Source organism: Leopardus geoffroyi, chromosome C2, assembly GCF_018350155.1.
Source record: "Leopardus geoffroyi isolate Oge1 chromosome C2, O.geoffroyi_Oge1_pat1.0, whole genome shotgun sequence".
Taxonomy (NCBI): Eukaryota; Metazoa; Chordata; class Mammalia; order Carnivora; family Felidae; genus Leopardus; species Leopardus geoffroyi.
In genome coordinates, this window is record NC_059333.1 from 130458368 (window position 1) to 130483771 (window position 25404).

General features: G+C 35.2%; 1 protein-coding gene and 1 non-coding gene across 4 annotated transcripts in view; both read right to left on the reverse strand.

Moving 5' to 3' along the window:
• The window catches only part of DNAJC13 (DnaJ heat shock protein family (Hsp40) member C13), a 125532-nt gene that overhangs the window by 52124 nt on the left and 48004 nt on the right, over positions 1 to 25404 (reverse strand). For 2 of the 3 annotated variants that reach the window (XR_006718734.1, XM_045503629.1), the window contains exons 10-27: positions 24796 to 24962; positions 24612 to 24691; positions 24359 to 24528; positions 23402 to 23501; positions 21524 to 21631; positions 20500 to 20655; positions 19746 to 19802; positions 17599 to 17720; positions 14782 to 14857; positions 14430 to 14525; positions 13481 to 13624; positions 9854 to 9868; positions 9194 to 9276; positions 7671 to 7824; positions 4385 to 4488; positions 4136 to 4295; positions 1600 to 1662; positions 436 to 537 (exon numbers count right to left, since the gene is read on the reverse strand). Coding sequence is in view for 2 of the 3 variants with exons in the window: in XM_045503629.1 (XP_045359585.1) it covers positions 436 to 537; positions 1600 to 1662; positions 4136 to 4295; positions 4385 to 4488; positions 7671 to 7824; positions 9194 to 9276; positions 9854 to 9868; positions 13481 to 13624; positions 14430 to 14525; positions 14782 to 14857; positions 17599 to 17720; positions 19746 to 19802; positions 20500 to 20655; positions 21524 to 21631; positions 23402 to 23501; positions 24359 to 24528; positions 24612 to 24691; positions 24796 to 24962 (1957 nt within the window). In the remaining variant the exon portion in view is untranslated. The remainder of the gene's footprint in view (positions 1 to 435; positions 538 to 1599; positions 1663 to 4135; positions 4296 to 4384; positions 4489 to 7670; positions 7825 to 9193; positions 9277 to 9853; positions 9869 to 13480; positions 13625 to 14429; positions 14526 to 14781; positions 14858 to 17598; positions 17721 to 19745; positions 19803 to 20499; positions 20656 to 21523; positions 21632 to 23401; positions 23502 to 24358; positions 24529 to 24611; positions 24692 to 24795; positions 24963 to 25404) is intronic. The other variant, XM_045503630.1, reaches the window with a different exon arrangement.
• On the reverse strand, positions 2169 to 2275 carry LOC123576213. The gene has a single exon (XR_006701234.1). It is a non-coding gene; the product is annotated as a U6 spliceosomal RNA (small nuclear RNA).

The following is a 25404-nucleotide window of genomic DNA, read 5'->3' on the forward strand; positions in this document are numbered from 1 at the left end:
AGACTTGCAGCTCTACCCTCTTACTGGCTGGTTTCAATAAGGGCTCCAGATTGCTAAAGACAAAGTATATTCTCAGTGGCTAGAACTAAAAGTTCTAGTTCCATAACTGATAGTCAGTTTAAATCTTAAAGATCACATTGCCTCAAAATAAACCACATTAGAAATACCGTTACTTTAAAAGACAAGAGACACAAGAAAAATAAAACTGGATCAACACTGTCCATTTTAGACTGCTCTTATGGTTATTTTAACTTTTTGTGTGTGACCTAATCTCTTAGGCATTAGTTCTATCGTAATTATTGGGTATCTTAATTATTGGCTATATTCATGGCCATATATACTGACATGTTTTCATGCCAAATTTTTATGATTCTTTTGATCCTAAATTGTACTCGAAGACCATTAAACTTGTAAAATCTAGATAAGCATACATACTTGCAGTGGTACTGTAGCTCGGCTTACGTGGAGATGTGCAAGGGTAAGCAAGTCCACAAGGATCCTAATTCCATTTGAATCCATGAGATCCTTAACATTTCTCTGGAAGACAAAGACACCTTTACATAATTGAAAATGTTTCTTCCAAATAGGTACTATTACCTACAAGACTCCCAAAGAAGAAAATATTTAGAATCTCGTTGGAAAGACTGACCTACAACTGATATTACTTAGTATTCAAGGAACATGAATTCGAGGAACATGACTTGAGATAAATGTGAAAAGAGCCAAGAGATCGCATAAGAATTTTTACTTAAACATATTCTGAGAAAATTAAAATAAAAATAAAGCCTAGCAGGAATAACACCCACGGTAAACTCTCTGGTTCTCCAAGTATCCTGCATTTTCCTAGGTTATTTTTGTTAATAAACAGATTATAATCAGAAATAAAATATGGTATATTAAAAAACCTTTTAACGTTCCAGTTTGTTTTTGTAAACTTAAGGCAAAACTGGTAATTTCTTACAAGTTAGAAAGATACAATTTAAATTTCCTTAAGACTTATTAATTACGCTTCATTTTAAAACGTGCATCATCTTCTAAAGATGAGACTGAAACTAAACAAGTTAAAATATAAAGATCTGCTCAGATTTCATTGCAACACCATATAATTGTGAACTGATGCTATATTTACAACTATAAATTCTTGTTGGAAACAGTATGAGCCTATTAATATGTCTTAAAAAGACAATGTGAAGAGCTAAACGGAGTCTTCAGTTTATGTCTTCAAATTAATTATCATCAAAATATACACTGAATAAATTAGAAACTTTCCATTTTATGTCAAACATTTGTTTTACTAAAAGTCCAATCTTAAAGAGTCCCTAAAGAATAATCGGATAATGATTTCATCCCTCATTATTCTTCATTCAGAATTTGATTAGTCTTAATTTATTTAGTATCTGTAAGAGTAGGACAGAATGTGCAGAGAATATCTGACAAAAAATTTTCACTCAGGTAGAGCACACTCCTTTCATCTAAAAGGAGAAAATAGAAAAGAATCACATCTGGATAATTAACCCAAACTGTAATAATTTATTTTTTTGTTACATACTTATGTGATTTATTTGAAAATAATTGCTTATTTAGGCAAAGATACTGCACCTTATTAAGGATCAACTTGTTAAGGAAGAGGATCAACCGATCTCGTTCAAGTTTGTCTGTGCACTAATGAAATAAATGAGAATTTAGTCAGAAGTGAGAGAAACACAAACTAAGATTATCATCATCACTGGACAAAATCAACAACAGTCAATAAGAAATAGTGTCATCTTTTTTTTTTTTTTTTTTTTTTAAAGTAGGTTCTACACGTAGCATGGAGCCCAATGCAGGGCTTTAAATCACGATCCTGAGATCAAAGCCTAAGCTGAGATCAAGATGCTTTGGCTAACTGAGCAACCCAGGTGCCCCAAAATAAGATCTTTTAAACGTCAAGAAAATGAGAGAAGACTGTAATTCATCAATGTCTTGCATTCTCTGCAATTTTATATAACTTATCCAATTTCCCTAGGAAGGCATTTATTTTATTTTATTTTTTCAATATATGAAGTTTATTGTCAAATTAGTTTCCATACGACACCCAGTGCTCATCCCAAAAGGTGCCCTCCTCAATACCCATCACCCACCTTCCCCTCCCTCCCCCCCATCAACCCTCAGTTTGTTCTCAGTTTTTAAAAAATATGGAACACTTCACGAATTTGCGTGTCATCCTTGCACAGGGGCCATGCTAATCTTCTCTGTATCATTCCAATTTTAGTATATGTGCTGCCGAAGCGAGCATGGAAGGCATTTATTTTAAAAGTCAAAAACAGATATATAGCTTTAAGAATGTATATAAAAATGAAATAAAAAAGAATTGGCCCAAATGATGTGAATGCAAACTGGTGCAGCCACTCTGGAAAACAGTATGGAGGTTCCTCAAAAAACTAAAAACAGAACTACCCTACGACCCAGCAATTGCACTACTAGGCATTTATCCACGGGATACAGGTGTGATGTTTTGAAGGGACACATGCACCCCAATGTTTATAGCAGCACAATCAACAATAGCCAAAGTATGGAAAGAGCCCAAATGTCCATCGATGGATGACTGGATAAAGAAGATGTGGTATATATATACAATGGAGTATTACTTGGCAATCAAAAAGAATGAAATCTTGCCATTTGCAACTACATGGATGGAACTAAAGGGTATTACGCTAAGTGAAATTAGAGAAAGACAAGTATATGACTTCACTCATGTGAGGACTTTAAGAGACAAAACAGATGAACATAAGGGAGGGGACACAAAAATAATATAAAAACAGGGAGGGGTACAAAATATGACACTCATAAATATGGAGAACAAACTGAGGGTTACTGGAGAGGTTGTGGGAGGGAGGGGATGGGCTAAATGGGTAAGGGCACTAAGGAATCTACTCCTGAAATCATTGTTTCACTATATGCTAACTAGTTTGGATGTAAATTAAAAAAAAAAAAAAAAAAAAAGAATTGGCCCAAATGATACTTCTCAAGTAAATATTCTAAAGAATGATTAATGATGTTTCACATAAATCACATCATGATGAACACAAAACAAGAAGGAAAAATATATCTACCTAAAAATTACAAATGCTATGCCACAAATACTCAGGTTCACTGGAGTAACAGTGAATTGGAATTCAATAGTACAAACTCGTATAACAGCAAAGAAAGATTTTTCATCTGGTTATGTTATTTCCTAGGTACATTTTGTAACCTTATCCAGAATCAGTTTCTTAATGTACAAAGCATGACTGACACATAAGGTAACTATAACAAGCACTGATTATAAAAACCATTTAAAAATTGGTGAAATAGGGGCACGCGGGCAGCTAAACGTCTGACTTCCACTCAGGTCATGATTTCACAGTTCATGGGTTCGAGCCCCACATCAGGCTCTGTGCTGACAGCTCAGAGCCTGGAGCCTATTTCAGATTCTGCGCCTCCCTCTCTCTCTGCCCCTCCCCAATTTATGCTCTCTCATTCTCTCTCAAAAAATGAATAAACATTAAAATTTTTTAAATAAAAATTGGTAAAATGGTGCAAAGGCAGTTCACTGAAATTTAAATGGTTAAATGTAAGAGAAACAGAAGCACAAATGAAAGAACAAAGTGTATATACTGCAATAAGTAGGTAACACTCAAATTTGGGCTGCACTAGATGAATGGATCAGTATGTTTTTTCCCCCAGCCAAGCTCAAGTGTCAAATGACAAACTTTCTAAAATGTGCTAACTCAAGGTTCCCTTTTTTTTGTTACCACTGTAGTTCTAAAAAGTTTTACTATCTTCACACTTTGAAATTTAGTATGCTAGCATCATTTAAGACTTTTTCCAAAGTGGAAAACCAAATATACACACAAATCTAAGAGTCACTATTTCTTTTACACACCTGTCCAGCTCATCCATACTTCACTGACATGGACAAACACTAGCCCATTTATTAGTCATTTTCCTATTCATCTAACTTATATTTAATTGAGTATTAAGTAAATTACACAAAAACTCATGCAGAAAGTTATGGTAACAATGTAATCAAACAGAATTTACATTTAGTTTTAAAAACGTAACAAGTACCCCAAATGCACTACCACATAGCAATTTCCTTAAATGATATCCTTACCCTCTCTAACATTCCAATGATGTATCTCGTATCTGTAAAGGGTCCTATTTCTTCATGACATCTGCCATAAACAATAGCAAGGGCTTGTAAACATAAACACTTCATGTTTACTTTTGGGGTGAGAAGGAAACGATGATAGAGCTCATTGAAAAACTCATACCTAGATTAAAAAAAAAAAAAGTTCACAATAGAATTAGCCATGAAACTACTAGTGAAAACAAATACAACAAGATATGAAGAGTAGCTTACGATCTCTTAATTGATCCACTTTCTTCATTCTCATCTTCCTCCAATAGTAACCTCAGGTAATAGTCTCCTATTTTGATTTCCTCTGCGAGGCACTCATATTTAACCTTTATTAATAAATGCAAATTAGATTATTTTAGTTTACAGGAAGTTTTTGACAGTTTCCACATAATCATTTCTCAAATTCTGTTCAGAGCTTTTTTCTTTTCTTGTTAAGATCACCTTTAACAGAAAAAAAAAAGTCATCATTTCTTAAAATATCTGGTAATTATGATTAATATGACCTACTATTTTATTTAAGTGTTAAAGAGCAGGAATTACATACCAATTTTATGAATATGAAACTTGCTGATAAAAACTTCCACAGGACTATATGGTATTAATGAGGTTTAAGGGAAGGAAAACTCAAAACACTGTTAACAGATTATCTGCTTCATTCCCTTCTCAGTTTGCCATGACCAACTACAGAGTAAATGATCCGGCATCATACACGGCTTGTGCAATTCACACAAGGAACCTCAGGTTTCCCTCATCTCCCAACATATCAACTACATTTTATGGTGTAATTTTTGCTTTGTTTGAGACAGAGACAGAGAGAGAGAGAGAGAGAGAGAGAGAGAGAGAGAGAGAGAGAAAGAGAGAAAGAGAGAAAATCCCAAGCAGGGTCCATGCTCAGTGCAGAGCCCAAAGTGGGGCTTGATCCTAGGACCCTGGAATCATAACCTGAGCTGAAATCAAGAGCCAGACAATCAAGTGACTGAGCCACCCAGACGACCCTATTGTATATTTTTATTTACTCATTCTCTGTATGTCAAATTACCCCAGATTACAAAAGAGGTGATACATGAAGGAGGAGCCCATGATCAGGAGCTAAGGCAGCACCATAACCCTTGTACTCAGACTATTACAAAAAGGAATTCCTTGACCAGATTATTAAATTCTTTTTCCAAAGCCTAAAATAACGGATTTCTAAAAATATAAATTATATAAAATCATGCATGCACACACACACATTTCACTTTCTGTAAATTCTGAGCATTCAATTCATTCGACTTCTATCTATTAAGCATATAATACTGTGTGTGCCATGCACTGTTCTAGTCATCAGGGATACAGCAATAAACAAACATAAAAATTACTGTCCTTATAGAAGCAGCAGATAAAAAAGTAAAATATGGGGGCACCTGGGTAGCTCAGTCGGTTAGTGTCTGACTCTTGGTTTCGGCTCAGGTCATGATCTCATGGTTTGTGAGATCAAGCCCCCTGTCAGGCTTGCTAACAGTGCCAGAGCCTGCCTGGAATTCGCTCTCTTCTCTCTGTGCCCCTCTCATTGTGCACATGTATATATGCTCTCTAAATAAATATTTTAAAAAGTAAAGTATAATTAACAGTTGGGTGACAGTGCTATGGTGAAATAAGGCAGGGAAAAAGGACAGTGTGTGTGCTTATGCGGGGGGGCGGGGGGAGGGATATCCATGTACAAAGAGGGCTGCATGTTTAAACAGACTGGCCAGGAAGGGTCTATTCAGATGATGATATGCAGGAAAAGACCTGAAGGAGAAAACAAGTTGAGGCTATCCAGGAAAAATAATATTTTAGTTAAGCAGGAATACCAAATAGAAAGACCTTGAGTCAAGAACATGAATTTGGTGTTTCCAGGGAAGTCAGTGTTGCTGGAGCAAAAGTGAAAGGCTCAGTAGTAGAACACGAGAACAAAGAAACAATGCTGCGGGTCAGGGGGTGCACAGATCCTGTAAGTCATTTCAAGGACCCAGGCTTTGACAAAGTAAGATGGGAAGTGACAGTGACAGAAGCACCAGAGGGCTCTGGTGAGCACAGGAGAGGCATGATCTACTTACATTTTAACAAGATCATAATGCTGCTATGTTGATAACATTACAGGGAGGCAAGAATGGAAGCAGATATACTGATATAATCCCATAGAGAGAAAATGGTTGGGTTCTGGATCAATTTGGAGGATGCACTGAATAGGATTTGCTGATAAATTAGGTTTGGGGTATAAGAGAAAAGATGACTTCAAGGGTTTTGACTAGAAAATAAGGGGAGCCATTATCTAAGATCAAAAAGACTACAAGAAAAGTAGGTTTAGGGAAAGAATAAGAGCACAGTTTAAGAGCTATACTCTAGAAGCTTACTGGATATCCAATTAGAAGATAAAAGTATGAGGTTGGGGCATCTGGGTGGCTCAGTCGGTAGAGCATCCAACTTAGGCTCAGGTCATGATCTCACGGCTTGTGGGTTCGAGCTCTGCGTCCGGCTCTGTCTGACAGTTCAGAGCCTGGAGACTGCTTCAGATTCTGTGTCCCTCTCTTTCTCTCTGCTCCTCCCTGGCTTGTGGTCTCTCTCTCCCTCTCTCTCTCTCTCAAGAATATTAAAAAATTGTTTCTAAAGATAAAAGTTTGAGGTCAAGAAAAAGAAAACCTGAGCTAAAAATATGGAAGCCACCAGCAAATAAAAAATACTGGAAGCCGTGAGAATGGTGACGATCACTGAGACAATGAATATAAGTAAGAGGTCCAAGCACTGGTCCTCTGGGACAATTTAGCAGTTGGGGAAATAAGACAAATGAACAAACAAGGAGGAATGCACCGTGAAGGAGGAGAAAATCCAGGAGAACACAGGGTCCCAAAACCAAGTAAAGGAAGTTTTTCAAGGAGGAGAGAATGAGCACAAATTGTTTTATTTTGGAAACGCAGTTGAATTCAAGATCAAAGCCTGTGGGGTCATGAGTAGGTTCATATTTACAGCTGTTATGAGAGTTTACATTATACACACAAATAAGATTATCTACACCACCATTTTTTTTTTTTTACCAACATGTTTCTTGATCTTGTTTTGCTGTTCTTCACATCAACATTTTAATAGAAAAGCAAAATATGGCCACATTCACAAAACTACCACAAAAAAATTAAACAAGGTACAAATAGAAGGAAAAAGGGAGAACAGGCTATGTTTTAATGGAAAAAAAAAAATCTAAGGAGAAAAAAAACAAGCAAAGAACAGATCTGGAAAGTACAGGATCCAATTCATTAACCCTCTACATGGTTTTCAGGCACAAAGCTGAGTTACTTAACGTAAGTAATTTTAAGTTTTTGTCTCAGGCAAATGTTAAAATTTTCTTTTAACATTTTAACATTTCTTTAACATATTTTCCCCACAAAATTAAGAAGGTAAAAATGTTATATAACCACAAATCTTAAAAAAAAAAAAACCTCCAAAAATAACATGTGCTTTAAAAAAAAATTAATATTACAAAGTTAAACTTTACCTCAAACTCATGGTGGTTCCAAGAGATCACATTAGCACTACCAAGCTCTCTATCAATATTAAATGCTCTCATTTCAGATTCAAGACTATCTCTCAGTTCTTCTCGTGTTTTGAAATTCCAAATTAGGTTTGACTTGGCATGATCCTGACCAAACCTATGCATATAATCAGAAAATAGTAGTAAACGATAAACTTTTTAAAAATCTATAAATACCCCTTATTACATTTTATAGCAAAAAAAACCAGTGGAATTAATAAACTCCAAAAAGTATAATGAAGAAAATAAAATCTCTGTACAGTACAATATAGAGTCTTGGTGACAGGTATCAGATACACACTGTAAAATTCTTTGACCTTTTTTGTATATTTTCAAGCTTTCATAATAAAATGCTAGCGGAAAAAAATGAACCTAAACTGTAAAACAAATCTGTGTAGATTTCAAACCAAGGAACTGTTATTTCAATTTCAGTATTTATTACTGGTATAAATTTCAGTCAGAAAATAATTATAATCAAAAATCAAATTTCACGTTGGAGATAAGAATTTCTGAACTATGGAGTGTGAAGTGTGTAGGATGAGCAACATTCTAGATAAGAACGTTACAAACTACCTAAGGAAGAATATGACTAAACTGCCAAACTCAGATTGGTATTTACAAAATATCTTCCTTTTGTTCCTGGAATAATTTAACTTGTGATAAACTTGGACCCAGGTCTGAACTGGAGGTAGAGGGGCATCATATCCTTTTCACTTTCATTCTGCAACCCTTCTAGAAAGCCTAATGTCAGAATTCGAAGACAGTTCTAGGGAAGACAACATAAAAGAAGAATTCCTGAGGAAGAAACCAATATTCTTAAGGCCATACTATATACTGTATCTATACTATATGCTTTAAAAGTATATTTTGGGAAGTATATTATATATAAAAGTATATTTGGGAAGTTTCCAAAGCAAAGCAGTATTTTCCTTTATTAGCCAAGGTATAATCAATGTCAGCTTCCAGAATAAGTACAGTAAGTTATCCCCAAAAGTTTAGCAAATCCCCAAAATGTTTCTAAGTCTTTCAGTGTGTATATATCTGTGTGTGTTTGGGGTGGAGGAACAGGAGGCAGGAGAAGTAGATGGAGAGAAGGGGTCAATAGATCAGAAAGGCTGGACAAGTATGAAAACACCAGCTAAGCTGGATACCCATTTACCTCAAGTCTCATGTTTTCATCCATCTACCTCTTTTAAGACCCCATTTCTAACAAGGCTTAAAGGTTGTAATGCTTAAACTGATTATCTCAAAGCCTTAATAAAATTTTAAAAGTGACTTTAGCTCCTCAGACAACCAACACTCTACAAAAGACATTAATTTTACGGAAGCATCATTAATCATACCGATCTTAACAGTTACAGTTTTTTAACTTCATGCTGTAAAAGTACTCATCGCATAAGTACTAGTTTCATGCAAGAAAAACCTATGATGATTCCTCTAATGGCAATGCCAAACTTCATCTGTTGGAAGAGAGGCTTTAAGTTTACCTGTAATAGAAGAGATCCCAATTTGCTTCTATTTTTATTCTTTGTCTTCTCTTTCGAAGAACAACTGGCTTTTGATTTATATTCTGGAAAAACAAAAACAAAAACAAAAAACTTCATAGTGCTCAATCTGGGACTACCAAATAGGCTCAGTCAGAAAATCATCACTTTTTAAGTGATGAGAGACATTTCCTACATCAAATTTTGGCAGAAACAAGTTAATGAAGCAAAATCTATAAAATATGAATATAAAATATTAGATTATTTCACAAAATACTACTGTGCTAGCAGGTATTTCCACAGTGTTGTTGAAATATTTTCCATTGTAGCCTAAAGTTGTTCCAACACCAAATTGTTACAGTTTACAGTGATGACTGATAAAATTTATGAGTCAAAAACAGTGACTTGTTTTAAACATTTACATGCAGTTAATACACAAGTCATGGGAAAATAATAAATGCAAAAGATTATAGGTTATTAAACTGCCACCAAAGCCATAATGCGCAAGTATAAAATTGAAATAGCTAACAGACAAGAAATAAGAATCTACATTCAGACACGTGAGGTGAGACTTGAATTTAATTAGACAAAGAATCTCAAAGACAACTCCACATGCCAGGCAGTTTAATGCATTTCACACATGTAGCAGGGACTTAAACTCACCATATTGTTTCTGTCCTGAATTTAATTGTAAAAAGGAAAAAATAAAAGTTTTAAAGAAAATAAAAATAACAAGAGTGAGAGTGAGTTAAGCTGTATCTATCACACAAATTCCATGAGGATGTCACCAATACAAATTACCTTCACCTTAAGACACCTGCTTCTCTAAGTCTGTGACTCAGATTTTAGGCAGTCATAAACCCATTTGAGAATTCAAAGAAAGCAATGGCCTCCTATTCCAGAGAAAGACATACATAGGTTTATAACTGGAGGGTAAGATTTCAAGGATTTCTTGAAGTCTATATATGGGCTGGCAGTTAGGTTTCTCTGCTCCAAGTAAAACCTGTAGATACGGCAGATGTTAAAATTCTAGTCCTTAATGTGACAGAACCAAAAAGTAGAAAGTATTATAAATTAAAACATGAAAGTCTGTAACTTCATTAAAGTGGCAAATTACCTAAAATAAAGCAAGAAAACAGACCAGATGACATAAAAGAATAAAGGCTAAATGAGTAATGAATTTTAAAAAGTAAATGCTGTTTGAAAAATAAAATCTATTGGTTATATAAGGAAATGTCTCCTACAAAGTTGTAATTCTGTGCACTCTCATGAAAACTCACGTAAAGTGACTTGAGTAAAGCAATAAATAATTCAAAAATTTAGTCTATTGATAAACCTTTCTCTATAACCTCTAATTAAGGAGCACTTTCTTCAATTTCCCCTGCTCTCAGGACAAAAAGCTGGGGGTCTAGAATAGTGAAAACGTAAATGCTATACATAAAAAATACAACCAGCTCTCCACAAACAGAGCTCATGGACTCAGAAACTTAGGCTAAAACCCTTAACTAGCTAAACAAATTCCTCAACTAAAAAAAAAAAAAAAAAATTAAATAAAAGTAATTTTATACATTAGCCAAAGATTATTAATTGGACACAGAACATTAGCTACAAATGAAATTGACTTACTAAACGTTCTGATTATATAAGAAATGCAGTTCATTTCAAGGCTAGCCAGTTAATCTTGACAATGGTTAGTTTTCAAACTAGCTAAAGCACATGATCATTCCATATATGGGTGTTAATATTTCTACAAAGAAAATAGTCACAAAGATTATTCACTGTTTTCTAAAGAAATTAATGTTAAAAATAGTACCATGGCAAAAATAATCCATTTGCTACCAAAACAGTTTCTTGACCAGCATATATACTGGGCATCATTTTTTGCTCAACATTTCAGATAACACTCGTAAATGAAACCAATAGACCAATAAAACATTATTTATGTTAAAAAATATATTCTTTTCCCTCTGAATTGTTCTCTTTAAATAACAAATGCTTCAGGGCACCTGGGTGGCTCAGTCGGTTAAGCATCTGACCTCAGCTCAGGTCATGATCTCGTGAGTTCGAGCCCTGCGTGGGCTCTGTGCATACAGCTCTGAGTCTGGAGCCTGCTTCAGATTCTGTGTCTCCTCCTCTCTCTGACCCTCCCATGCTCATGCTCATGCTCTCTCAATAATAAATAAATGTTAAAAAAAATTTTTTTAAATAACAAATGCTATCCACATTTAGAACTAAAATAAAGTAACTGTGCTAAAACTTACGCTGGATAAATGTTACGTAAGAAAGCGGATTCCAATAACTTATTTTCAGTTAGATAATTATATCCAACAGCTTGAATAACTATTATTTTAGAAATGGGCTTAACTACGTGAAGTCAGCTCCTAATTTTTTATTAACTGAAAATCATTCATATCCCTATTTATAGATTTTTGACTTTCCAAATGTAACAGCAATATTATCATGACCAGATATGTATACAGTGTTTCTATTGTTACTTTGTTATAATAAAAAAGCAAAGCAACACTACAGAACAGAGAAGGGAGATACTGTTATTCTGATTTTATGAAAGAGGAAAGTAATGTTCTGAAAACCCGTAACTTATGTTTGGGGTTAATAAATGATAAAACTAGGGGTGCTTGGGTGGCTCAGTCAGTTAAGTATTTGATTCTTGATTTTAGCTCAGGTCATGATTTCACATGATTTCACTCACAGTTTGTGAGTTTGAGCCCCACAGGGGGCTCTGCACTGACAGTGTGGAGCCTGCTTAGGATATTCATATTCTCTCTCTCTCTCTCTCTCTCCCTCTCCCTCTCTCTGTCCTTTCCACAGTCTCTCCCCCCATGCCCAAAATAAATGAATAAACTTAAAACAAAATAAAACTAGGCTCAGATGTAGGTTAAACAGTTCAACCTTCAGTATTTTCACTATCGTAGCCATTCAGAAAGCCTATCTAGTGATTCTTTATATTGCATATGCCACTCATACAAATCAGCATGAACGCATTTATGCTCAAGCTCTAAAGAACTGAATTTTGGTCTCATTTTCACATAGACACACAAGACTGCTATGTTCTGCTACACCTGATGCCTTATGTTTGGAAGTTCTGGAAATTCTTAAGAAACCTGTTTAGCAAGATATTTATATTACTTTCTCTGTATAAAGAAATAGCTACCATAAGCGAAAAGATGCTTAAAAGCAAAGAATCTCAGTGTGGTTAACAAAAACTGTGAGACCAAGTCAACTTCTATAGTTGACTTAACCACTGCACATTACATCCTAGAGAGAAGAGTGTATTACTGAAATTAGGTTCTACTGATTATATATACTACATGCTGAAGAATCAGGCCTGACCTGATTTGAGGAGCTAATATTGAAATTTAAGTACATACAGTAAGTTTAATTTAAAAATATGAAACTTATGGGGTGCCTGTGTGGCTCAGTCGGTTGAGCAACTGACTTTGGCTCAGGTCATGATCTCAAAGCTTGTGGGTTTGAGCTCTGCATCAGGCTCTGTGCTGTCAGTGTGGAGCCTGGAGCCTGCTTCAGATTCTGTGTCTCCCTCTCTCTCAGTCTCTCTCAAATCAGTCTCTCTCAAAAATAAATAAACTTTAAAAAAATGTTTTTTAACAAATAAGTAAATATGTATATTTATATGTGAATAGATATATATATTCGTGAAACTTATTACCAAAACACTGGTCTGGCTAGCTCTGCATAAAAATGCTAAGCAAGAAGAGCACCTTTACTTTTATAGCCATAAAATAAAATTCAGAGGGGTGCCTGGGTCACTCAGTTGTTAAGCATCTGACTTTGGCTCAGGTCATGATCTCACAGTTTGTGAGCTCAAGCCCCACTTTGGGTACAAATGAGCCCTACTTCTCTCCTTCTTTCTCTGCCCCTCCTGGGATTCTCTCTCTCTGTCCCTCACACAATTGCACGCACGTGCTCTCCCTCAAAAAATAAATTAAGTTAAAATAAAAGTAAAATTCAGAGAAGGATGAAAAAGAGATACATATGGATAAAGAAGTATAGGAACTGAAAATCATGGAAGAAAACTTGAGTGAAATTTTACATTCAATTTAATATAAAATACCTAAGTAAAAACCTAACCACAGATTCTTAAAACTATGAATTAAGAAAAACTTATATAAAAATATGAATCAATTAGGTGACATTTCTTCGTATGTTCAATCAGAAATACTGGACTACCATCTCTGTGAACAGGAACAATGAAAGTAAGCCTGGGATATACAGAAGTGCTACAAGTTTGGACGCAGATTTTATTTTTACCTCTTTTTGTGCAATGCCCATTCTATCCCTCCAGTGCATCAACACAAGATCTACTTTTTCTTTGGCAAATTTTTCAACTTCCTTAGCAGCTTTCCCAGCTAGTCTTTGCCATTCTGGAACTTTATTAAATTTTCCATACTGATCCTGTAAAATAATGTTAAAATCCATTACAGTCCTGTTTGTAAACTTATTTTTAAAATCCAAGTAAAGCTGAGTCACACTATTTGTTTTACATGATAAAATACATACTGGATGTTGGGGGCTCAGTGAAGAAACAAAGTGAAAATTTCTACAATAAATTACACTTTTGTCCAAGAAATCTTAACTTTTCTGCTTAAGTTTCAAGATGATTCCTATGTGAGGGGTGGTGGGATGTGAATGGGAGATGGGTGCAAATAGAAAAATGGGATGAGGAAAGGAAAAGAACACATACAAGACATTATTACAACAGTGTATCTTGAAAGATGTTTAAGTAAATTTTCTCAGAGATAGCCCAACCTTAATAACAAAGATAGCTTTTGTAAGAAAAAAGTCCTACCTAAGTTAATTTTTTCACTGTTGGCCCCTTTCACCAACAACATTTATCAATCACATATTACGTGCAAAATATCACATTATACATTTGAAACTTTAAAAAAAATCCATTCCTGAATGTGGCAATAAGCTGAGTGAAGGGAAACAAAACATACAAGATTACTACTATTCATAATATTAGACTGCGGTGACAGTTTTACAACTCTATAAATATAAAAAAAATTACTGAATTGTATACTTGTAACAAGAGAATATTATGGGATGTAAATTTTACCTCAATAAAGTGGTTAATGATACAAAAAGAGTACTATTATTCAATTCCGTGAATTCTTAGTTTATCTCTAAAAATTTTATTGTGTTTCAGAGAAGAGTGTTCTTTTCAACCCGAAAACACACTTAGGACAATCATATTTACCATTGCTATTTTCACATTATCTCTAACATGCATGCGATCAGCATCCTTCTCAGGAACTGGATCTGAGCTGTCCAAGTATGCCAGCAAGCCTGGCGGCTAAAAGTAAACAAAAACAAAACATAAAATCCATTTGCAAAACAACCGCACAAAAGAAAATTTAGCTTCCAAACTCAAATAAATACTATGATTTAAGCTATTGAGGTTAGCATTTATTATGTGACAACTTCTACAATAAACATCTTTTAAATAAAAAACAAACTAAAAAAATCCTTTAACAGTATAAATAAACTTACTCAATTAAATTTTATTGGACAAGAATGCATAAATCTTCTTGGTCATTCAACAGACTTACCAAAATGCGTTTCAACAGGTTTGTCGCAGTTACGTTATCAGCTGTCCAGAGTCCCACTAAATGTCTACTTAGCTGTCTGAAAAAAGCAGACGTTGAGAAAGGTTTGCTGCTTTATCTCAGCTAGAATAGAAAGGAATTTTTAAGAACAAAATATCATATAAGCAATATGGCTACAGGAAAAAAAAATCATTCTGACGTTAATATTTAAAGTCAGTACTTCAATGCGGAGAGGTGAATCAGATAGTAATTCAAAATATTGCTAATGTTTTAGAATTTTCTCCAATCAAAATGCTTCCCTGATCAATTCCCTGATTTTCAATGGACCTGAACATGAAGTAGGTTCTTACCTCATTTAAAGACAGGGACAATAAATAAAGCAATTAGACTGGATGATACAATTAGTTTGCATAATAAGTCCCAAAACAGTGATCATATAGCATTCTGGCATTCCTTGGAAACCTCAACATGAGCAAAAGTCAGTAACTATGTTCTAATATAACCTTTTTAGCAAGGTCAGGGATAGAAAATATTTTCAGTTTTGGAGCCTAGACAAAGGCTCAAAGCACTTAGAGCAAATTATTCTACTCTTGCCACTTTAATTTTTTTACGTTTATTTTTGAGAGAGACACAGAGCGCAAGTGGGGGAGGGGCAGAGAGGGACAGACACAGAATCCAAGCAGGCTCCAGGCTCTGAGCTGTCGTCAGCACAGAGCCTGACATGGGGCTCAAACTCACAAGCTGTGAGCTCATGACCTGAGCCAAAGTCAGACACTTAACTGACTGAGCCACCCAGGCACCCTTAATCATGCCACCTTCGAGGTAAAAACATATTTTAGTTCAAAGTGGAAATCTAAGATCCATGTTGACTTATGACTTAATCATTTATTAATCTTAACCCTCGTGATAACATCTGTCTCCTAGGCTAATAAGCTCCTCATAAGCAGAAAATATATTTCATTGTTGACCCTTCTGTGCTTCCGTAGGGATTCAAATTGTCATGTGCTTCAAGAATAGGCATGAAACCTGTGAGTGAAATAACCAAACCTATAGACATATATATTTATAATACGTTACATTGCCAGAAGAAAAAGGCTTAAAAACCCAAACTGCACTTTGTTACATTACCAAAAGAAATGAACACCAGTAAAACGTTCATTTCTGGGGCACCTGTGGGCTCAGTTAAGTGTCTGACATTTTGTTTCAGCTCAGGTCACGCATGATCTTGTGATCATGGGATCGAGTCATGTCAGGCTCTGTGCTGACAGTGTGGAGCCTGCTTGGGATTCATTCTCTCTCTCTCTCTCTCTCTCCCCCTTTCTCTCTGCCTCTTCCCTGTTCATGCTCTCTCAAAAAGAAATAAACTTAAAAAAAAACAAACCTGTTCATTTCTGTGCCTATTTGGAAATTACTAATGAAGTAATTACACTTATTTTTTCCTTCACTTGCATTGGGTAGGTATCATTATCAGTGATTCCTTAAAGAAGGCTTTAATCAGGGATAAACAGGATAACATTTTATAATAGCAAAGACATAATAAAAAATAAAGTAATGCAAATAACAAGTGGTACCTATATTATAAATTGATAGCTTTTCATTAGTGTAACTGATCACAGTAGGGAATGTAATTGATTAATAAGAGGAACACAAGAAGCAAACATCTAACACAGAGGTTTAATAGAATAAGACATCAAATAGTGTCTATTTTAATGAAAGATGGTATCTAGCATCGCTAAAAAGGCAGTATGCCAAGGAAATCATCTTTCTTTTAGATCTTTTTGTCCTCTCAGGCAACATAAAAGACTACTTTTGGGGCTAACATTTATAAGTTGAGGGATGCAGACAGCTTCTTATAATACCAACAGCAGAAAACTACTGGCAAGGCAGCATATCAAAGCATCCAGTAACTGAATATAGGTGACAAAAAAGGGAAATTTATGGTATCATAAAGTAAACCTAAGTGAAAATTTATGCTATCATTTAAGAAGTCAAAAAGAACATAATCAAAAACATCTTTTTTTAAACTAATGAATCATGAGTCATAATATAGTATGCTAAGGTTATCTGAAGAGTCACACATCAGGAATCATAAAGAATGATTAAAAGGGATGGAATTCACATGGCCTAGAATAAATGAATAGGTTTATATGCTTCCTTATATTTAAATGATTATTATAAAAAAAGAATTTGCCAAAGTGGAAACTGTTTAACTCAAACAGATTTAGGATAGGCCTACATTAGGCTGATTAGATAATGTTTTCTTTACTCTTTAAAAAACATTTTTCAATGTTTATTTTTGACAGAGAGAGAGACAGAGAGAGAGAGAGAGAGAGAGAGAAACAGACTGTGAGTCAGGGGAGGGGCAGAGAGAGAGGGAGACACAGAATACAAAGGAGAACCATGAGATCATGACCTGAGCTAAAGTCAGATGCCTAACTGAAGGAGCCACCCAGGAGCCCCACTGTTTTCTTTATTCTTAAAGTAGAGTACCTAACCAAAGATATTTACAAATTGACATCATGGCCAGAAGGAAATACAAAGAGAAAAGGCCTGGATATGTGGTTCTAGTTCCATAAGCTTCTAGGCACTATTTTTCATATTCTACTCCCTTGACTACGGGTCCCTCCCAAGTTATCCAGGGGCAGGGACAATGATCATCTGGGCACAATCTTTCTATAAGGGAAGGAAAAGGAGAACTAGGTGAATCAAAAGAAAATGAATCATTCATGTAATCCAAATACTTATTCAGTCTGTTTTATGTAATATCTGAATCCATTTTCTAAGCAGCAGTTAATTTACAGCAAATTAAATTTAACCTACCTATTTGTAAGCATCCTCTGATCTGAGCTTATTGTAAACATCGCAGTATGCAAGTGTCGAGGTAAGGCACCTTCACTTAGGGCAAGCTCCTGCATTTTTGTAGCAATTTCTTTGTCACCTTCCTTTGGAAAAAGGGTAAGATGATCCCTAAAGCAGCAATCTAGAACAAGCTATCCTAATTTTATAAAACTAATTTTACATCTCTAAGTAAAATTATACAGTATACAACGTAATAAAAATTTTAAATGCAACTTTACCCAAAAACAACACAGGTGATACAAGTAATTTAAAAAATATTATTTGACTGTGGTGTGAAGTTCTAAATGTTTACAAGTACATTTATCCAATGAATTATGCTTTGCTTAATTTAATATTAAAGTTAGGTTCATTCTCTGAGTATTTATCAGCCAATTAAAGGGAAATGCAACTCAGGGAAATCAGCAATTCCTGGTCTACAAACCAGGCTTGCTTTTATTATTAACAATACATACATTTTCATGGTGAACACAGTTATTTTTTTTTTAAAGAATGATTGATAATTGAGGTAGTTCTTTTTATTCTTAGATTTTACTTTGCTTATATGGGCTCATTTTGGCAACAGAATATGACAGGACAGGACTATTGATCAAAGGTAATCACAGAACTATGAATTAAGTAAGCAGTGTGATATTTCAGACAATCTGTTGAAAAGCATGAATGCTCACAATGTTAGTGAAAAAAAGTACAAGTATCTAGTACAACTGAGTATGTAGTATGTATACAAATATTCACATAGTGTGAATATATATGTACATGTATCATTCTGACAGCACTATCAATACAAATATATACAGTACATGGTTTGTATATGTACACATATAATTCTGAATACTACAGTCTGAGAGAAAACTTACCAAAATGCTAAGAGTAGTTACCTCAGGATGATAAAAATACAAACGATTTATTTGTTCCTTGATTTTTTTCTATAAACTCCAATGTTTCTTCAAAAATCATATATTGCTTTACAATCAGAAAAAATAATTTAAGATACTTGCCAGGATTTCAGTGTAAATAAAGAAGGTGTTCCTTACATAGATACCTCCAGCTCCAGTCACTGACTATGAAACGGACATGTATAGCTTATATTGAAGCCCTAAGTCCACATTTTGGTTATACATGGCCCTCAATAAGTATTTCTGAATGAATGGCAACATATTGGTGGATGAGGGTCAGGAACACACTTTTGTTTGGTCTCATGGTCTTAACCGTCCTTGGCTATTGTCAGCTCTGTGAGAGATACTTTGGAAACAACCCATTAACTAGAGGAAGAAAATCAGCCTTTCTATACCCACTAAAAATGAAAACAACCTTTGATGTATAACACCTATATAGAATTTTTTAACATCTACTTAGAGGTATACTAATTATGTGCATTTTATTTAGCAACATGTTATATTTATGAGTTACAATCACTGAGAGTTTTTGATAAAAGGGGCACTCTTACATTTTATCCAAACCACTACTATGACAACAAAAAAGTAAGAATTCAAAGCCACTTATACTGATGTTATCGTAAACATCAGTATGCAAGTTGATATTCATAGCCATGATTTTGTTTAGTAAAAAACACAGAAAGCTAAAGAAATTATCTTGGGGAAACAATATCTTGTGTCTGTCCAATAACATATACTAATCTCTAGAGCTCACTTACAAATGCACTTTAGCCTGAGGAACTTATTTTTGTTACCATTCTTATTTAACACCACTCTGCTATGAACTAACTCCATTAACAGATTTCCATGTAACCTCAGTACCTAAAGATTTCAGGAGCATCAATACCATCATCTCCCATGCCCCCCAAAAAAAGAGCAAGAGAGGAAGAATGCTAACTTTTAATTCTCTTAAACGAACACAACACAAATAATAGAGGAACAAGAAAGATTTATTTGCCCTAAACCCACTTACCTCAGAACTTTCAAACTCTTAGTTTAATATTGAGGATTGTTTCTGTAGTTTAAAACTAACTTCTGAATAAAGATTTAAAATTACTTTTCTTACCCAGAAAAAGTGCATGTTTCCCATAACAGGCTGAAAGGTAATTTTGTCAGCTTCAATGAAAACAGCCAATCAACATTCAAGTAAGTTTCAAATTTCCAAGCTGTTCTCACCTCTATTATTGCCTTCATAACCAATCCAGCTCCCTTGATAATTGCCATGGAAGGATGCTTTAACATGGGGAGAAAAATGAATCACAGAATGAAAGAATTTCATTCCAACATGGCTAGCTGTTGCTTTTAAGGAGGATATACAATTTTATTCAAGGTATAAGTCATAAAATTAGTAAAGGATACATCTGAAAGTCAGATCACAGTTTGGTTAAAAATTTTAGGTATCCTTACAACATAGCTTTAAAGAAAATCAAAGCATCAGCAGGAAACAGCTGGTACTTATTTGAATAATTATACTTATTTGAATAAATATCAAATGTAATGATACACTGACATTATACAAATTAATATGAAATAAAAATATAAGTATATAGAAACACATCATATATATGTAATACTGTAATATCATATGAAATAACAATGTTTTCAGCTATTTATGAACAGCTCTACTAAAACTCATCCTATCATTTGGTAATTTATAAAGAAAAGGGTACTCTGGGCCTATCATAGAAAAAAATGCACTTCTCACTCCTGAGATGGAGAAGACGGGCAACAGGGTCAAAACAGTGGTCAAAAGCCATTGATAGAACACCAAGAAATCTGTAGAATTTAAATATCCTTAATAGGATAACATACTAGGCTGTGTTTGCTTATCAACATGATTACAGAAGCACACATCCATTATTTTAAAACCAAACTCTAAGTGGTTCTCTTAGAGTAGCTGTTAGCTGATAAAGAAGATAAACTCTCTCACCTGAAAGAGTTTGAAGAGGGTTCTTCCATTGGATGCTACCATCTCTAAGAGCATATCAAACTGCTGTCCTTCTGTTGTCTCACTATATGGAGCACAGAGGGCAAAAGTAAGGAAGTCCAAGAGTGAACTAATAACTAGGGCACCAGTCCCATGATCCTGAAACAAGTAACATATTACCATGACTTAGGGCAGAATTTCAAGCAAAACAGCAGTAACATGCTTCTGCTAGTCTATATGTTAAAAGTATTCCTCAACATGAGGTTTAAAGTTTGACTAAGGAGTATTTGTTTTACTAATGCAATAAACCCACTGCTTACCATATTTCAAAAGGAAAATAATTAAAACTTGGTCAAATTTCAACAGAATAACCAAGACTCCTCAAACACGTATAATAAAGGTTAACGTGTATAGAATTCATATAAAAAGTAATCTTTGACAAAACTTATAAAACTCTGAAAATTTGTTCCTTCGAAATGTTACAGACTGCCCATCTCCAAAACTGTTACCAGTGACTGAAGAGTAAGGATGTCACTAATTTTTAAGAGCAGCTTATTTCATAATGACATTATTAAAGAACAAAAAAAAAAAAAAAACCCTGGAATATCACTGCAAAAATCTAAAGTCTTTCCAACTTACTCTTTTAGGATGAATGGATGCAGTCCTAAAACAGAGTATTTTACTATTAGTGAGTGACCAAGCTGACCAAACTGTGTATGACCAACTGACCAAAGCTGGGAGCTCCAATTAAATAAAAACTGTCTAGGTCACCTGGGTGGCTGAATCAGTTAAGCGTACGACTCTTGATTTGGCTCAGGTCATGATCTCATGGTTCATGGGTTCAAGCCCCCTGCTTGGGATCCTCTCTCTCTCTCCCTCTCTGCCACTCCCATGCACGCACTCTCTCTCCCTCTCTCAAAATAAAAAAAATTAAAAAAAAACCAAAAAACTGTCCAAACTGCACTTCTGGAATACCTTTCAATAATGTATGGTATTTCTCATTAAGACAAATTTAATTACAACTTACCACATGGGAATTAAATTTCTCCAGTAAGTTTTCCAGAAACTTCTTTGAAGAGAGAAGAGAAGCTTTGTTCAGCTGTTCTTGCCTTAAGTCATAGTCATCGTGCATGGGCTATTGATTAAAAACAGTGATAATTCATGAGCAACCCCATATGCCAGCATCACACAGAAGTCATTTATAGAGAGTATTCATTAAATACTAAAAAAAATTAAAAACCATAGCCTTTAAGGTTGAAGGCAGAAAGGAAACTCGTGATAAGACAAACAGGCAAAAGTGATGATTTCCCCCAGGGTCTGATGAGGCTTTGCAGATAATGAATCTGTAGCGAGTACTATATAAGGCACTCTCTCAAAAGTCCAGGTCTCCTCCTTAAAGGCATATGACATCCATTTCTTCTCCCCCAATTTTATAATTTAAATTTGAAATGGTAAAACTTAGCATTTATTTACCTATATTTTTAAACAGCATTTAAAAGCAGGTACTAAAGGAGCAGCAAATACTTCTTTGTCCCTTTGACTGGTGGAATAAAGGAGAATGGAAAACGGATTCTAACATGAGGGTTAGGAGTAAAGATCCAATCCTAACTTTGCTACTGACTACAGCTGACCTTAGGCAAGGTTAATTGCTGTAACTCCAAGTTTCCCTTTCCTCAGCCATCAAGTAGGATTAATGGCACTCAGCTCACAGGACTACTATGAAGCTTAAATGAGATAATTCATGTAAGATACACAGCCAAAACCTAATATGTAATGAAGGCTCAAGGTGTTTCACACTACCACAGTTTATTTTCTAGGTATCCCACTAACTCTTTTAATGGAGTTATCCGGAGTAGTAAAGATAGTAAAATTCACTTTGGAGAATAAATGTAAGACTTTATGTAAGTGATTACTTAGGTTTATTCTATACCACTGAGCTTGCCTACAGCACTTTATATGAAACATAAAAGTCCCACTGCTATATACAACATTGAAGTTAATCAGGAACTTCAAGTTACACTGAACAATTCATTGCTTCTCCTCCCAAAGAAACCGTCACCAAGTTAGACCTTTGCGCTCAGCCTTCAAATGTGCCTTCTTTAGTCCCAACCTACTCCAATCTTATTTCTTACATATTTAGTCTGCCTCTAACCTTACCTCTAATACAGTCTCCACATACCATCAATCAGCTTTCAGAGGTCCAAACCTCTGCTGAATATACTCCCTTGCTGAAAAACCTTTCGGGTTGTTCCTTACTAAAGAATATAAATCTAGCTTCTTTGATATAAAAGGCTTTTTGATAACTGTCTCTGCAATACATCTCTAACTTTAACTCCTAATCCCACATACCTCCATACATGCTTTATGACACAGCCATTTCAATTATGTGCTTCATCCTAAACATGCCTTTGTATATGCTATCCCATTTCTCAGGAAAGCCGCTCACAGAGGGAAAATACCTGTCTATCCTTTAAGATTGAGTTCAAGTGTAACACCTTCCAGAAAGATTGGCCTAGAATCTTTTATGTTTTCCTCACCACAAAACCAAAACTGAGTGCTGCTTTTTAGGGATCAGGTAACCTCTACTACTTTAGACTATACATACAAGCTTACCTTACTAGACTGTTAGCCATTTCAAGAAAGGAAGGAATTCTATTTCTAGTAGATAGCACAGTGACAGTTTATATGTTTAAAAAAAAAAAAAACAAAAAAAAAAACAAAAAACAAAAAACACACACACACACACAAAACCCACAAAAAAAAAAAATCACATTTATTTGAATAAATAAATGGCTATGAGAACAATCTAGGAAATCTAGGTTTGTGGAAATTTAAACCATCAATCAACTTAAGAAAAACCAGTAAAATGACATTAAGTAGATGGATTTTAAAAACTACTACTTACACACATGAGGGCACAGAGCATATCAACAGCTGCATGGATTACTCCATTGTTGCTCCTCTTGAGTGCTTTTACTACCTTCACTCCTAGACGTTCCCGAAACCTTGTGGAACAACAACAACAAAAAACCCCCAAGCATATAATAGCAATATCAGAGCATTACTTTATCATTAAAATGTGACATAATAAGTCTTTGTAAGTTTCTATTGCATTCAGCAAGTACATATTTTATTTTGAGAGAGAGAGAGAGAGAGAGAGTGGGGAAGGGGCAGGGAGAGTATCCCAAGCAGGCTCCATGATGTTAGCACAGAGCCTGATGCAGGGATTGATCCCACTAACCATGAAATCATGACCTGAGCCAAGCTCAAGAGTCAGATGCTCAACCAACTGAGCCACCCAGGCACCCCAGCAAGTATATATTTGTTTTTTTAAGTTTATTTATTTTGAGAGAGAGTGTGAGCGGGGGAGGGGCAGAGAGAGAGGGAGAGAGAGATCTCAAGTAGGCTCTGCACTGTCAGCACATAGTCCGATGCAGGGCTTAAACTCACAAACCACCAGATCAAGGCCTGAGCCTACATCAAGAGTTGGATGCTTAACCAGCTAAACCACCCAGGTGCCCTAAGTACTTATTTTAAATTCCACTTCCAGAACACATCCACTCCCGTAAGTTTTGTTCTTTGCAGGGGGAAGATTTTTTGTTTTAACTAATTAAAACTAAAATGGATTTCACTTCCTGTTCAAATTCACTAAAATAAGAGTCAGTAATATTACAGGTACGTATGAGGACAATATCCACCCCCTTTAGTACCACTCCCCTTTCCTCTTTAATTTCTTATGATTAAAAACTCCCATATCATCATATGAAAAAGTTTCAGGTTTAGACAGATATAAAGACACAAACTTGATCATTTGCTATTTTGACTTGTCAGTATACTCTATAAGAAGTTCAAAGCAACTTACTTTGGAAGCTGAGTGAAGGCCAGAAAACCAGCTTTGGAAGCTACAAGCCTCCTCACAGCCTGGAACTGACTCTCAAGTTCTGCATTTGAAGCAACAACATCTCCCTCTTGAGACAATAATGCTGTTATGGCATTATTGATCAGTTTTTCTTTGTTTTCTGAGAAGAGACCCTAGGTAAAGGAAGAATGTTTCAAAAAAGTTTCCATACCAAAAGTTAGTGACTATGAACAAATTAAAATACAATTCATCTTACATCCTGTGTTACTGCATGCAGAACTCCACTATATGAAATATTAGCGTTGAACCTGAATACAGCATCTGCGAAGTTGCCGTCTGTAAGATGAAAAGGTTTAAAAAGATTTAGAGGTTTGCATTCTTAACTTTTAAATTATTAAGCAGATGGATGGAAACGCAATTACACTTAAATCAATACTTACTCGGAGGTGTGGCCAAAAATCTGAGATGAAGGCTCTCTACTTCCTCATCGACAGGCATGCTGAGTAACCCCCATCGCTGACCTTTATGAGTTGGTGTCATTTTTACACAAACATCTCTGTTACCAGAGGCTCTTACTCCATCCAACAAACTTGCTAATAAGGAATCTCTAAGCAAAGTAAAAAATAAAAAGATTTTAGGACTGATAATTAAGGGGAATTTTGACTCAGAACACAGCATAGGCCCTTCAGCAGGGAACCTGTTCAGGGAGGGCACTCAAGTAGAAGAAGAAGCACGAAAGAAATGGGGCTTTACGAAAGAGCCTAGAGTGCCAGTGCTAGCTCTGCACTTTGTGGTCACATACCTTGTACAAGTTACTAAAGTGCTGTAAATGTAACATTTTGTTCTGTTTTTTGTTCTAAGATTTTTAAAAACAGTTTCACTGAGATACAACTTACAAATCAAAAATTCACCCAATTAGGGGCGCCTGGGTGGCGCAGTCAGTTGAGCGTCCGACTTCAGCCAGGTCACGGTCTCGCAGTCCGTGAGTTCGAGCCCCGTGTCAGGCTCTGGGCTGATGGCTCAGAGCCTGGAGCCTGTTTCCGATTCTG